This window comes from Leucoraja erinacea, chromosome 8 (genome assembly GCF_028641065.1).
Source record: "Leucoraja erinacea ecotype New England chromosome 8, Leri_hhj_1, whole genome shotgun sequence".
Taxonomy (NCBI): Eukaryota; Metazoa; Chordata; class Chondrichthyes; order Rajiformes; family Rajidae; genus Leucoraja; species Leucoraja erinaceus.
The window spans coordinates 8,441,752-8,456,934 of NC_073384.1; the positions used below are offsets into that span (position 1 = coordinate 8,441,752).

Here is a 15,183-nt window from a genome sequence, read left to right on the forward strand (position 1 = left end):
CCAGAACCAGGGGCCACAGTCTTAGAATAAAGGGGAGGTCATTTAAGACTGAGGTGAGAAAAAATGTTTTCTCCCAGAGAGTTGTGAATTTATGTAATTCCCTGCCACAGAGGGCAGTGGAGGCCAAGTCACTGGATGGATTTAAGAGAGAGTTAGATAGAGCTCTAGGGTCTAGTGGAGTCGAGGGATATAGGGAGAAGGCAGGCACGGGTTATTGATCGGGGACGATCAGCCATGATCACAATGAATGGCGGTGCTGGCTCGAAGGGCCGAATGGCCTCTTCCTGCACCTATTTTCTATGTTTCTATGTTGAATCGACCGTGCCAAATGATAACGGACTCCCTGCTTTCTGCAATGACAGAGGTTTTCGAGGTAGAAAACGAAGCGGAGGAGGAAGAGGACGAGGAGGAAGGGGAGAAGAAGGTTCCGGAAGCTCCCGGTTGGGAAGCGGATGGCTCGGAGGCGGAGGATGAGACGGAGGCCTTTGACGATTCCCCGGTTGAGGGTGACCATGGCAACAGTGAGCATGAAGACGAGTTGGAGCCACAGCCTTCCAGCAGCGAGACGGATGGTGCGGTCAGAAAGAGAATACTGAAGGAAGACTCCTAAACGAACATCACCCATTGGAACCTGGACCAAAGCAATGTGCTTCTGGGGATTTTCTGCCCCACACTTTTGAACTTAAAATCTTTTTTTTAGCTTGTTTTGAATTCGAAATTATTTTTTTTTCTCCCATTTCTGAATTTATTGGCTGTGACAACCTGAGGTCAAATTTCAATTTGCTGGACATGCCTGTAAAAAAATAATCGTAAAAAAAAAAAATTTCAAAAAAATAATCTTACAAAAAAAAATGCTTCAAAAAAAAATAATTATACAAAAAAAACGCTTTAAAAAAAAAAAACGCTTGACGAATACTCCCGAACGAAAGGGGCGGCATTTGAACGAATGGATGAATGAGTGAATGATACGTTATTATCACGTGACGAGTCGCAGCGAGATTCTTTGTTTTGCGTGCCCAAGGTATGCAAAGAACCGCCACCTAAAGAGCGGAGAGAAATGTCACAAAGTATTCGATTTTAGCGCAAAGTTGGGGTATTTGGGGTCCCCGTTTAATTCTGGGCAGACCCTCAACGCCGGGTCCTCTTTAGTGCTCGGCGGTCCTCCTCGATGCTGGCTCCCCATTTGTTCTCCCTCTCCACACACTGTGTCCTCCTTTATTCTCCTTCTCCACGGTTCCCCCACGCTGGGTCTTCCTCTGTTCTCAGCGGAGTGAAGCAGTCCGGCCAAACTCTGCGGCACCCACCGCCAACACGACCTCATGAGGGGTAGAATCAGGCCAGTCGGTCAGCCAAGTCTACTCCGCCATTTAATCCTGGCTGATCTATCTCTCCCTCCTAACCCCATTCTCCTGCCTTCTCCCCATGACCTCTGACACCCGTACTAATCGACCTCGGCTAGCCGACCCCTTGCGCGACCTCGACTGCAGGCATTTGTTCAGTAAGTAAGCTTTACCTGCCCCACCGCACGTGTGCAAATGGAGGTTATCTTCAAAACAAATAACATGTTTGCCGACAGTATACACAGGCATTGCCTTGCCTCACCTCACCCAGGCATATCCTGCGCTTCCTGTACACCCTTTTGCAGCGCGCATCTTAATAGGAATTCTGTCTTTAGGTAGCGTCATGGATACATACAGGGTGGAAACAGGCCCCTTCGGCCCAACTTGCCCACGCCGGCCAACAGCCCCATCTATGCTAGTCCCATCTGCCTGCGTTTGGCCCATATCCCTCTAAACCTGTCCTATCCATGTACCTGTCTATCTTGCAACAATACCTGCCTCAACCACCTCCTCCGGCAGCTCGTTCCATACACCCACCACCCTCTGTGTGAAAATGTTACCCCTCAGGTTCCTAGGAAAACAGCCCCCCACCTCCCCTCACCATAGGTAGAAGTTGGATGGTTTAAGTTTCAAAGTTTGGAAACTTTTGAATGCTTTTGGCACCTTACACTTGGAAAAGTGAATTCAATGAACTCGGTAAGATCGAGGTAAAACAGTAGGATGGGTCTCGAACTGAAAACGTCACCTGTTCCTTCTCTCTGCCTGTCCCCGCTGAGTTACTCCAGCATTCTGTGTCTATCTTTGGTGTAAACCAGCATCTGCAGTTCCTTCCAGCACAGTGAGATTTCCATTGAAGGGCGTAGTTCAGTTTAGTTTATTGTCACGTGTACTGAGGTACAGTGAAAAGCTTCTGTTGCGTGCTAACTCGTGAGCAGAAAGACAATACACGATTACAATCGATCCATTTACAGTGTATAGATACATGATAAGGGAATCACGTTTAGTGCAAGGTAAAGCCTCATCAAGGGATAGTCCGAGGGTCATCAATGAGGTAGATAGTAGTTCAGCACTGCTCTCTAGTTGTGGAAGGATGATCCAGCTGTCTGATAGACAATAGACAATAGGTGCACGAGTAGGCCATTCGGCCCTTTGAGCCAGCACCGCCATTCACTGTGATCATGGCAGGACAAAGTCTGGCAAGTGATGGGTGGATACAGGTGAAGGGGGGGGGGGGTGAGATTAATTTGCAGATGAGAAGTAAGTGACAAATCTTAGAGGTGAATGTGAGACAAAAGGGTGTTGGATGAAGGGAGGAGAGGGGGAGTGAAATGTAAAACTAGAGTGGAGGATAGGGGTGGAAGGGAACAGGAAGACCTGCACTACTAGGCCATTCGGCCCATCAAGTCTACTCCGCCATTCAATCATGGCTGACCTATCTTTCCCTCTCAACTCCTGCCTTCCCCCCCATCCACCCCCATAACCCCTGTCATCAGTGCTAATCAAGAATCTATCTATCTCTGCCTTAAATATATATCCATCGACTTCACCACCACAGCCTTCTGTGGCAATGAATTCCACAGATTCACCACCCTCTGACTGAAGAAATTCTTCCTCGTCTCCTTCCAAAAGGAAAGTCCTTTAATTCTAAGACTATGACCTCTGGTCCAAGACTCTCCGCTGGTGGAAACCTCCTCTCCACATCCACTATATTAGCCCATGTCATTACTTCCCAAAAGTCTGATCAATTTAAAGAACGTTTTTTGGTGCCTGTGTGTGTGTGTATGTGTGGGTAGATTTTTAACGAGGAACCGTTAAATGAAATGGAATTACGTTGTTCTGAAATGTTTCACATTGTCTATATATTTTGAGCAATATTCTGGCACGTTTGCATGTGACCTGTGCGTTTGTCAGATGGGTTTAACAAAACTTTTGCTTTTTGTACATAATCGGTGAGTAATCCTCCCTCAATATCCTCCCTCAATCTAACATTGGGCTTGAAGTGTGAAGATTTGTACTATTTTTGTAAAGAATCTTTCTTTCTGGGTTTGTATTGAGGGGGGGGCAAGGAAAGCTGTATTTTGAAATTCCCGTTTTTTTTGTATTTCAAGACCACAGTGTCCACAATATATCACTTTTGTAAGATGAATGCAGAAATACCTGTTATATTTTGTATTTATTGCTTTGCCCATAGATTGGCTGCACCCTTGTTTACAAGTCATGCAGAGGTTTCTGAAAACTTTAATAAAAAATGATCTGCAGATGCTGGTTTATACCAAAGATGGACACAAAGTGCGTGGAGTAGCTCCACTGGGTGAAACCGTGGCACAGCGGGTAGAGTTGCTGCCTTATGCCCCTGTCCCACTTAGGAAACCTGAACGGAAACCTCTGGAGACCTTTGCGCCCCACCCAAGGTTTGCGTGCGGTTCCCGGAGGTTTTTGTCAGTCTCCCTACCTGCTTCCACTACCTGCAACCTCCGACAACCACCTGCAACCTCCGTTCAGGTTTCCTAAGTGGGACAGGTGCATAACAGTGCTTGCAGCGCCAGAGTTCGATCCCGACTACGGGTGCTGTCTGTACGGAGTTTGTACGTTCTCCCCGTGACCTGCGTGGGTTTTCTCCGAGATCTTCGGTTTCCTCCCACACTCCAAAGACGCACAGGTTTGTAGGTCAATTGCCTTGGTATAAATGTAAATTGCCCCTAGTGTGTGTGTGTGCAGGGTAGTGTTAGTGTGCGGGGATCGATGGTCGGTGCGGACTCGAAGGGCCTGTTTCCGTGCTGTATCACTAAAGTAAACTCAGCAGGTCAGGCAGGAACATGGAGAGGTGACGTTCCGGGTCGCGACTCGAGAGAAGTTTTAAAGAGTGACCCATGAAACGTCACCTATCCACCTTCTCCGGAGATACTGCCTGACCCGCTGAGTAACTCCAGCGCTTTGTGTCTATCTTCTGAAAGCTTTCGCGCCTCTGCGCTGCGAGTTACCGGGATGAGTGCAAAGTGAAATGAATGGCTGCTGCTCTTATCCATCCACCTTGCCTTTTTTTTAAAAAACATAAATGTTCACAAGTTTTATTGTTAATGCTGTGCAATGTTAACTTATGAGTACCCATGAAAGCTCAGAGGGGTGGATGATGCTTCTTGGTTTCCTGGTCCTCCAAAATATTCCAAATGGAATTTAAACTGGAGGTGGTGGAGGGAGGGCTGAAGCCAGAGAGGGTTATTGGGAAGAAAGAGCTACCTTAAATTTAGTTGCATCTGGTTGGGGAACTATGGTAGGGTGAAGTCTATTCCATGCTTTTATTGTGCGGGGGAAGAATGAATTGGGCTGCGGAGCCAAGCACATTGGAGAGGTCACGAGACCAGCAGATGTACGGCACGGACTACTCACTCGTTAATATCTGTTCCCGTTACACAGCAGAAGGTATGTAATCACTTAAGCACGACACTTTCTGTTTGTTAATTTTGGAACCAGAGGCATACTTTTTACCACGCGGATGTTATTTCTAGTGATCCAATTATTTCTGTTATATCTAATAAAGGCATGCCTTTGTACACCTCTGCTTGTCTTATTTGGGAAGGTTCGTAACATCGAATACCGCGCGTGGCATCATTTCAACCCGCACCCATCACTCGCTACAGCACCTCTCACCAACTCCTACAGATGTGCCACGCGCGGAGAGCTATTCGATCCGCCATGCATCGATGGAGAGCCATTCTATCCCACGGTTTGGGAACAGCTCCGTCCGAGACGGCGAGAAAGTGCCGCGAATTGTGGACGCAGCCCCAGAACATCTCTCGAACCGGCCTACCTTCCATCGACCCCATCTACACCTCACGCTGCCTCGGCAAGGCCAGTAACATAATCGAGGATGAGTCGCACCCCAGCCGCTCCCTCTTCGCCCCTCTCCCATCTTGCAAAAGGTACAGAAGTGTGAAAACGCACACACCTTCAGATTCAGGGACAGTTTCTTCCCAGCTGTTATCAGGCAACTGAACCATCCTATCACCAACTAGAGAGCAGTCCTGAACTGCTACTCACCTCATTGGAGACCCTCGGACTATCATTGATCATACGCAACTGGCTCTATCTTGCACTGAACGTTATTCATATATAGGTTACGTATACTAGGTGTAATCTAGTATATAGTCCAGCACTATGCAAATAAGTGCGATGTTGTATAGTCACAGAGTGATACAGTGTGGAAACACACTGCCCACACAGGCCAACATGTCCCAGCTACACTAGTCCCACCTGCCTGCATTTGGTCCATATCCCTCCAAACATGTCCTACCCCTTTACCTATCCAACTGTTTCTCAAACGTCTCAACTACCTCCGGCAGCTCGTTCCACACACCCACCACCCTTTGTGTGAACAAGTTACCCCTCAGATTCCCATTAAATCTTTTCCCCGTCACCTTGAACCTCAGTCCTCTGGTCCTCGATTCATCTACTCTGGGCAAGAGACTGTGCAATTAATTGCCTGATCTAATCCTCTCATGATTGTATAAACATGTGAGCAAATTTGGGCCCCATATCTGAGGAAGGCTCAGAATTAAAGGGTACTCTTTTAGAAAGAAGTTGAAGAAGAACTTTAGTCAGAGGTTAGTTAATCTATGGAACTCATTGCCACTGAGGGTTGTGGATGCCAAGTCAGTGGATGTTTTTAAGACAGGTAGACAAATTCTTGATTAGAACGGATATCAAGGGTTATGGGGAGGAGGCAGGAAAATGAGATTGGGAGGCAGAGATCAGCCATGATTGAATGGCGGAGTAGACTCGATGGGCCGAATGGCTGAGTTCTAGTCCTATAACCAGTGAACTTGTGAACCTCTATAAGATCATTCTATAGTATTCACATTGGGGCAGAGTATGAGGGTTTGTTAATTTATTAGTTGGCCATGTGTATAAAATCATGAGAGGAAAAGAGTGGGTAGATGCACAGAATCTCTTGCCTTGACTGGGGGAATCGAGGACCAGAGGACATAGGTTAAAGGTGAAGGGGAAAAGATTTAATAGGAATCTGAGGGGTAACTTTTTCACGCAAATGGCGGTGGCTTGAAGATCGAGTCGCAGGTAGATAAGGTGGTCAAAAAGGCTTTAGGCACTTTGGCCTTCGTCAGTCAGAGTATTGAGTATAGAAGTTGGGAGGTCATGTTGCAGTTGTATAAGACGTTGGTGTGACCGCATTTAGAATATTGTGTTCGGTTCTGGGCACCATGTTTTAGGAAGGATATTGTCAAGCTTGAAAGGGTTCAGAAAAGATTTACAAGGATGTTGCCAGGACTAGAGGGTGTGAGCTATAGGGAGAGGTGGAGTAGGCTGGGACTCTATTCCATAGAGCACAGGAGGATGAGGGGTGATCTTACAGTGGTATACAAAATCACGAGAGGAATAGATCGGGTAGATGCACAGAGTCTTTTGCCCAGAGTAGGGGAATCGAGGGCCAGAGGACACAGGTTCAAGGTGAAGGGGAAAAGATTTAATGGGAATCTGAGGGGTAACTTTCACACAAAGGATGGTGGCTGTATGGAACAAGCTGCCAGAGGAGGTAGGTACACAAAAAAGCTGGAGAAACTCAGCGGGTGCAGCAGCATCTATGGAGCGAAGGAAATAGGCAACGTTTCGGGCCGAAACCCTTCTTCAGACGGGAGGAGGAGGTAGTTGAGTCTGGGACTATCTCAACATTTGAGAAACAGTTAGACAGGTACATGGATAGGACAGTTTTGGAGGGATCTGGGCCAAATCTGGGCAGGCAGGTGGGACTAGTGTAGTTGGGACATGTTGGCCAGTGTGGGCAAGGTGGGCCGAAGGGCCTGTTTCCACACTGTATCACTCTATGACTCTGTCTCGCCCTCCTTTCCACATTGATTACACAGCACAGTCACTGTCATAACGAGAGTTAACTGTTAACTGTACGGATACACATAGGGCAATGTCACGCACTTAGTTAGCGACTGATTGCATCGACCTCTCGCTTGAGCTAACGTCGAAATAATGTCCCGTAGCCCAGTGTGCATCAATGACTTTGAAAAGCTCGCGGAAGGAATTCTACCCAAAGCAGTCTATGACTATTACTCTTCAGGAGCCGATGAACAGCAGACCTTGAAGGACAATGTGGCTGCTTTCTCCAGGTACTTTAAACAGAAGTGTCCTGCAAGGGATTTTCTCCGAGATCTTCGGTTTTCTCCCACACTCCAAAGACGCGCAGTTTTGTAAGTTAATCAGCTTGGTGTAAATGTAAAATTGTCCCAAGTGTGTGTAGGGGTAGTGTTAGTGTGCGGGGATCGCTGGTCGGCACGGACTCGGTGGGCCGAAGGGCCTGTTTCTGCGCTAAACCAGATGAAAAAGCTAAACTCTCTGCCTCTGTAATGTTGTTCTCAATGACTCAAGCTTTCACAGGAGGTTGGTTTGTAGGATGGGGCACGGCAGTAATACACTATTACACAAAAACAGCTTCAGATGTAGGAGGAGGTGGGCATCATTTAAGGATATTAGTCCAACAGAATTATTCTTTTGGCATCATATCGCCACTTCTATGGACCATTATCCATGTCCTTAAATTACCAGGCAAACAGGTTTTAAGTAACCTGCAGGAAGGAACTGCAGATGCTAGTTTGGACTGAAGATAGATACAAAATGGTGTGAATATAAAATTGTCCCCAGGGTGTGTAACTGGGACGGCGCGCTTTTGACGCCGCGGACGGGTCATATCGGGGCGGGGCCTGTGACGCTGTGGGCGTGGCCTATGACGTTGTGGGCGTGTCCTATGACGCTGTGGGCGTGTCCTACTGCAGGTGGGCGTGTCTCATGACGCTGGGGGGCGTTCCCGATGACGCTGGGGGCGTGGACCTCTGACACATTGGGAGGGGCTTGTGACGCGGTGGGCGTGGCCTGTGACCCTGGAGGCGTGTCCTATCACACTGGGGGCGTGTCCTGCTGAAATGTGGGCGTGTCCCATGACGCTGGGGGCGTGTCCCGCGAAACTGGGACGGCGCGCTTTTGACGCCGCGGACGGGTCATATCGGGGCGGGGCCTGTGACGCTGTGGGCGTGGCCTATGACGTTGTGGGCGTGTCCTATGACGCGGTGGGCGTGTCCTACTGCAGGTGGGCGTGTCTCATGACGCTGGGGGGCGTTCCCGATGACGCTGGGGGCGTGGACCTCTGACACATTGGAGGGGCTTGTGACGCGGTGGGCGTGGCCTGTGACCCTGGAGGCGTGTCCTATCACACTGGGGGCGTGTCCTGCTGAAATGTGGGCGTGTCCCATGACGCTGGGGGCGTGTCCCGCGAAACTGGGACGGCGCGCTTTTGACGCCGCGGACGGGTCATATCGGGGCGGGGCCTGTGACGCTGTGGGCGTGGCCTATGACGTTGTGGGCGTGTCCTATGACGCGGTGGGCGTGTCCTACTGCAGGTGGGCGTGTCTCATGACGCTGGGGGGCGTTCCCGATGACGCTGGGGGCGTGGACGTCTGACGCGGTGGGAGGGGCTTGTGACGCGGTGGGCGTGGCCTGTGACCATGGAGGCGTGTCCTATCACACTGGGGGCGTGTCCTGCTGAAATGTGGGCGTGTCCCATGGCGCTGGGGGCGTGTCCCGCGAAACTGGGACGGCGCGCTTTTGACGCCGCGGGACGGGTCATATCGGGGCGGGGCCTGTGACGCGGTGGGCGTGGCCTGTGACGTTGTGGGCGTGTCCTATGACGCTGTGGGCGTGTCCTACTGCAGGTGGGCGTGTCTCATGACGCTGGGGGGCGTTCCCGATGACGCTGGGGGCGTGGACCTCTGACACATTGGGAGGGGCTTGTGACGCGGTGGGCGTGGCCTGTGACCCTGGAGGCGTGTCCTATCACACTGGGGGCGTGTCCTGCTGAAATGTGGGCGTGTCCCATGACGCTGGGGGCGTGTCCCGCGAAACTGGGACGGCGCGCTTTTGACGCCGCGGACGGGTCATATCGGGGCGGGGCCTGTGACGCTGTGGGCGTGGCCTGTGACGTTGTGGGCGTGTCCTATGACGCGGTGGGCGTGTCCTACTGCAGGTGGGCGTGTCTCATGACGCTGGGGGGCGTTCCCGATGACGCTGGGGGCGTGGACCTCTGACGCGGTGGGGAGGGGCTTGTGACGCGGGGGGCGGGGCCTGTGACCCCTTTGTCATAGGACACGCCCACCGTCATAGGCCCCGCCCACATCGTCATAGGCCACGCCCAGATATGACCCGTCCGCGGCGTCAAAAGTGCGCGGTTCCAGTTTCGCGGGACACGCCCCCAGCGTCATGGGACACGCCCACATATCAGCAGGACACGCCCCCAGTGTGACAGGACACGCCCCCAGGGTCACAGGCCACGCCCACCGCGTCATATGCCCCTCCCACGGTGTCAGAGGTGCACGCCCCCAGCGTCATCGGGCACGCCCCCCGGCGTCATGGGGCACGCCCACACGACAGTAGGACACGCCCCCGTGTCACAGGACACGCCCACAGCGTCATAGGCCACGCCCACATCGTCAAACTAAAACTCTGTTGGCATGGGTGAGGCTGTACAAGACTGGCCGTGACATTCAGGCTAAGTTGTTATTCTATAGACAGGTACATGGATAGAACAGGTTTGGAGGTACAGGGGCCAAATTGAAGAATGAAGATTGAGGGGAGATCTTATAGAAACTTACAAAATTCTTAAGGGGTTGGACAGGCTAGATGCAGGAAGATTGTTCCCGATGTTGGGGAAGTCCAGGACAAGGGGTCACAGTTTAAGGATAAAGGGGAAATCCTTTAGGACCGAGATGAGAAAAACATTTTTCACACAGGGAGTGGTGAATCTCTGGAACTCTCTGCCACAGAAGGTAGTTGAGGCCAGTTCATTGGCTATATTTAAGAGGGAGTTAGATGTGGCCCTTGTAGCTAATGGGATCAGGGGGTATGGAGAGAAGGCAGGTACAGGATACTGAGTTGGATGATCAGCCATGATCATATTGAATGGCGGTGCAGGCTCGAAGGGCCGAACGGCCTACTCCTGCACCTGTTTTCTATGTTTCTAAATGCAGGCAGCTGGGACAAGGGTAGATGGGGTATGTTGGTCGGCCTGGGCAAGTTGGGCTAAAAATTAAGTAGGAAAAAGAGACAATATGGATTCACTCATTTTATATCTCGCAAAACATTGCTCTGTAAAATCTACAACAATTTTCTATAGAAGCAAATAAAAAGGGAACACTAGATCAGTACATTTATTTGCATTTTGCATTCTAACAGTAAATTATTTTGTGAAACTTGTTTGGCTAAAGATTATTGTTTCGATTAAAGTGCCATACATAGTACGATGTTTACATATCTGTTGAGCTGCTACAATTTCAATGATCCGTTTTGGGACACTTGACTTTCTTGATTCTTATGAATGAGATGGTTTTCAGTCTGCTTTCTGAACCTGAACATAGGGTTTTGTTCGACCTGAAACATCACCTATTCTTTTCTGCAGAGATGCTGCCTGACTCATAAGGTCATAAGGTCATAAGTGATATGAGTAGAATTAAGGGCCTGTCCAACTTTCACGACCTAATTCAAAACCTCCGCCGAGTTTAAAGGAACTAAAAAATAAAATCTAGATCGTGGTGCACCACGAACTCCTACGCGTATGTCTACGAATTCCCACGACTATTTCGATGCCCTCCTTACGAGTAAAACGTTGTCATTTAACCATATAACCATATAACAATTACAGCACGGAAACAGGCCATCTTGACCCTTCTAGTCCGCGCCGAACACATAATCTCCCCTAGTCCCATATACCTGCGCTCAGACCATAACCCTCCATTCCCTTCCCATCCATATAACTATCCAAATTTCTTTCATCCCGACCATTTTTTTACTAGTGGGCGTTTTTTATCGGGCTGGAAAGAACGTCCCAACTTACATGATGCCACGAGTACCTACGGCTGGCATAACGGGCTGCTACGATATATCTACGAACTCCTACGGACTCATTACGAACATTCTGCAAGTTTGAATCGGGAAAGCTCGGGAAAATTCGTGAATTACCTCGTGAAAGTGGGACAGGCCCTTTAGCTCATTTGGTCCATCAAGTCTACTCCGCCATTCAATCATGGCTGACCTATCTCTCCCTCCTAACCCCATTCTCCTGCCTTCTCCCCAAAGCCCCTGACACCCGTACGAATCAACAATCAATGATTGGGGTCTGCGTGCGGCACGGTGGCACAGCGGTAGAGTTGCTGCCTTACAGCGCCAGAGACCCGGGTTCCATCCTGACTATGGGTGCTGTCTGTACGGAGTTTGTACGTTCTCCCTAGGACAGGTTTGTAGGTTAATTGACTTAGGTAAAATTGTAAAATTGTCCCTTGTGTGTAGGATAGTGCTGGTGTGGGGAGATTCACTGGTCGGTGTGGACTCGAGCCTGTTTCCGCGCTGTTCCAAATAACTAAACCACTACCATAATAAGAAATTGCAAAGTATTCATAATGGCCATCAGCGATAGGAGTAGTATTAGGCCATTCGGCCCATCAAGTCTAATCCATCATTCAATCATGGCTGATCTATCTCTCCCTCCTAACCCCATTCTCCTGCCTTCTCCTCATAACCCCTGACACCAGTACTAATCAAGAATCTATCTATCTCGGCCTTAAAAATATCCACTGACTTGGCCTCCACAGCCTTCTGTGGCAAAGAATTCCACAGATTCACCACCCTCTGACTAAAGAAATTCCTCATCTCCTTTCTAAACAGATGTTCACCCAAAACGTCACCCATTCCCTTTCTCTAGAGACGCTGCCTGTCCCACTGAGTTACTCCAGCATTTTGTGACTACTTTCCCTCACTCATCCACTCCCAATCCGTGACCCTTCAACCAATCTGGTCATCTCTTCCCTCTGAACCCTAGCACTTAACTTCATGCAGGAAAGGCATTGACCGCACAGATCACAATGTTTTGGGCGTTGTATAGTTTTAATAAGTTTTAATGGGAACATATGGGAATAGAGGAATTCAATGGATATTTTTGATTGATTCTTGATTAGTTTGGGTGTCAGGGACTGTGAGGTGAAGGCAGGAGAGAGGGAGAGATAGCAATACAATACAGTACAATACAATACAATACAATACAATACAATACCATTTATTATCATTTGAGCATCAGTGAGGCTCAAACGAAACTCCGTTTCCACAGCCATACAAACAAAGACAATTTACTACAGACATACACACAATTTAATTCACACAAACATCCATCACAGTGAACCCACTGTGATGGAAGGCAAAGTCTTTTCTCTCCCCTGTTCTCCATGTCTCTCCCGATGTCCAAGCCCCAGGCGGGCGATGATAAGTCCCACGGCCATTTTAGGCCGTGCCGGGCGATTTACGGCCCCGCTCCCGGTCTAAAAGTCACAGTGTTGGAGCCCCCGGCGGGCGCTGGAATGTCCCACGGCCATGAAGCCGCGCCGGGCGATGTACGTCCCCGCTCCGGGTCGTTCCAACCCCGCGACACGGGCTGGAGAAGTCGCGTTGCGGGAGCTCCGGGAAGCGGTCTCTCCCCCCCGGACCCGCGAGCTCCCGATGTCCCAGTCCACCGGACCTGCGGCTGCGTTGCTGGAGCCTCCGAGCCCCAGGAGTCGAGTCGCAGCAGCGAGTCACCACCGCTCCCCACGCTCCGAGGCCGGCCAGCCCCACGATGGTGAGTAGTCCGCAGCTCCGCAGTCTCCCGAGCCCCCGGGTCGTTCAGGTTGGAGGCCGCTCCACGGTGCTAGGCCCCAACGACAACGGAGACCCGACAGGGAAAAGGTCGGGTCTCCCGGACAGGGAAGAGATTTTAAACAGTTTCCCCCCCCCCGCCCCCCACATATACACATTTAAAACCAGTATTAAAAAAACACCAACACTACATTTAACTAGACCAAAAAAAAAAAAAGACAGACTGTAGGGGGCGCTGCAACGGGTGAGTCGCGCCGCCGATGTTAAATGGAGTCATGGTTGAATGGAAGACTGGGCATGTTGGGCCGAATGGCCTAATTCTGCTTCTACAGCTTATGAACATAGGAAATAACCTTTCCAGATCATCAGCTCAGCAATTCATCCAGACGAGCATCGCACTGTCCCTCTTTCAATAACCCTGTCATTTCCGACCTGAAACGTCACCTCTCCATGTTCTCCATTGATGCTACCTGATCCATCTGCGGTACTCCGGCACTTTGTGTCCTTTTGTGTATCGACCAGCATCTGCAGTTCCTTGTGTTTAAGAAGGAACTGCAGATGCTGGAAAATTGAAGGTAAACAAAAAAGTGCTGGAGAAACTCAGCAGGTGCAGCAGCATCTATGGAACGAAGGAAATAGGTAACGTTTCGGGCTGAAACCCTTCTTCATCCGCAGTTCCTTGTTTGGTTATGTTTCAACACTTTTGGTCTTTATTGCTTTCTTGCTGCCTTCCTTCGGCAGCCATCCGCATCCAAACACCCTCCTATTCCTGCTCTTGGAAGCTGAGTGGGAAACCACCGCTGCCCGTGAGTTTCAGATTCCCTTCCACTTCAGGAGGTTCATTGCTCTGCCTGCCTGCGACCGCTTCCATTCGCCAAACAACTCACGCCATCGATTAACCAAAGTCCACTCGCTTTGGCAGCATTCAGGAAACAAAGTGCATTCGGTTAAATTAACTGCATCAGCATAAAGACAGCATAGAGACTGAAGAAGGGTCCCGACCCGAAACGTCACCCATTCCTTCTCTCCAGAGATGCTGCCTGTCCTGCTGAGGCCATTAGGGCTGTAAACTCCTATCTCACCAAGTCAAGTCAAGTCAAGTCAAGTCAAGTTTATTTGTCACATACACATACGAGATGTGCAGTGAAATGAAAGTGGCAATGCTCGTGGACTTTTGTGCAAAAGACAAACAACAAAACAACCAAACAAATTATAAACACAATCATAACACACATATTCTTTTACATAACACGTACTAAATTGACTGTACTTTTTTTAAATTGCTGTTTTTTTTTCCCTTTTTTCTTCTGCCCACAATATTTAATATGTAAAAGAATATGTGATTCCGTTCCATTCTGTTGTAGTTTGTTTGTTTGTCTTTTTGCACAAAGTCCGCGAGCATTGCCACTTTTCATTTCGCTGCACATCTCGTATGTGTATGTGACGAATAAACTTGACTTGACTTGAGTTACTCCAGATTTTGTGTCGACCTACAGCATTTAGACAGGTAGTCTTGACATTGATAAAATAAATCTACAAAGTGCTGAAGTCACTCAGCAGGTCAGGCAGCATCACTGGAGAAAATGACTAGCTGACGTTTTGGGTCGGGAGCAGTCCATGTTCTCCAGAGATGCTGCCTGACCCGTTGAGTTACTCTAGCACATTGTGTCTTTTTTCGTTGACCAGCATCTGCGGTTCCTTGTAGTCACAAGTGTTTAATTGTCATGCCTACTGACAATGAAGCAATGAAATTCTTATTCGGAATAGCATCACAGGCCTGTAAATGCATAGTAAATAGCGATTTAATAAATTGAGAAACAACACAAGTGCAAAAACCCTAGGGATAGCCCATAGAAGTTCCTAGTTGTAGTTAATGCTGCACAGTGTTCAGGAGCCTGATGGTTAGACATTAGACATTTTGTTCCTGTCCCACTTAGGTGATTTTTTAGGCGACTACAGGCGGCTAGGCTGTCGCCACATGGTCGCCGGGGTGTCGCCTGTACGGTCGTGAGTCGTCTCCTCAGTCGCCCAAAGAATCGTAGCGTTTTTCCGGTCGCTGCTGGATTTTGAAATGTTCAAAACTTTTCGGCGAGGGTTGGCTTGTTGTAGGTTGTCGCCAGGATGACATAGGTTTTCGCCAGGGTGCTGACTTCGG

The 15,183-nt window shown here is 49.3% G+C and overlaps 2 protein-coding genes across 2 annotated transcripts in view; both read left to right on the plus strand.

Moving 5' to 3' along the window:
* Positions 1 to 4,896, plus strand: part of tmx4 (thioredoxin-related transmembrane protein 4) — a 61,595-nt gene extending 56,699 nt beyond the window's left edge. The window contains exon 8 of the mRNA XM_055638949.1: positions 363 to 4,896. Within this exon, the coding sequence (XP_055494924.1) occupies positions 363 to 610 (248 nt within the window). The 3' untranslated portion in view covers positions 611 to 4,896. The remainder of the gene's footprint in view (positions 1 to 362) is intronic.
* Positions 4,897 to 5,860: 964 nt separating this feature from the next.
* Positions 5,861 to 15,183, plus strand: part of hao1 (hydroxyacid oxidase (glycolate oxidase) 1) — a 30,164-nt gene continuing 20,841 nt past the window's right edge. Inside the window, exon 1 of the mRNA XM_055638948.1 lies at positions 5,861 to 7,471. Within this exon, the coding sequence (XP_055494923.1) occupies positions 7,335 to 7,471 (137 nt within the window). The 5' untranslated portion in view covers positions 5,861 to 7,334. The remainder of the gene's footprint in view (positions 7,472 to 15,183) is intronic.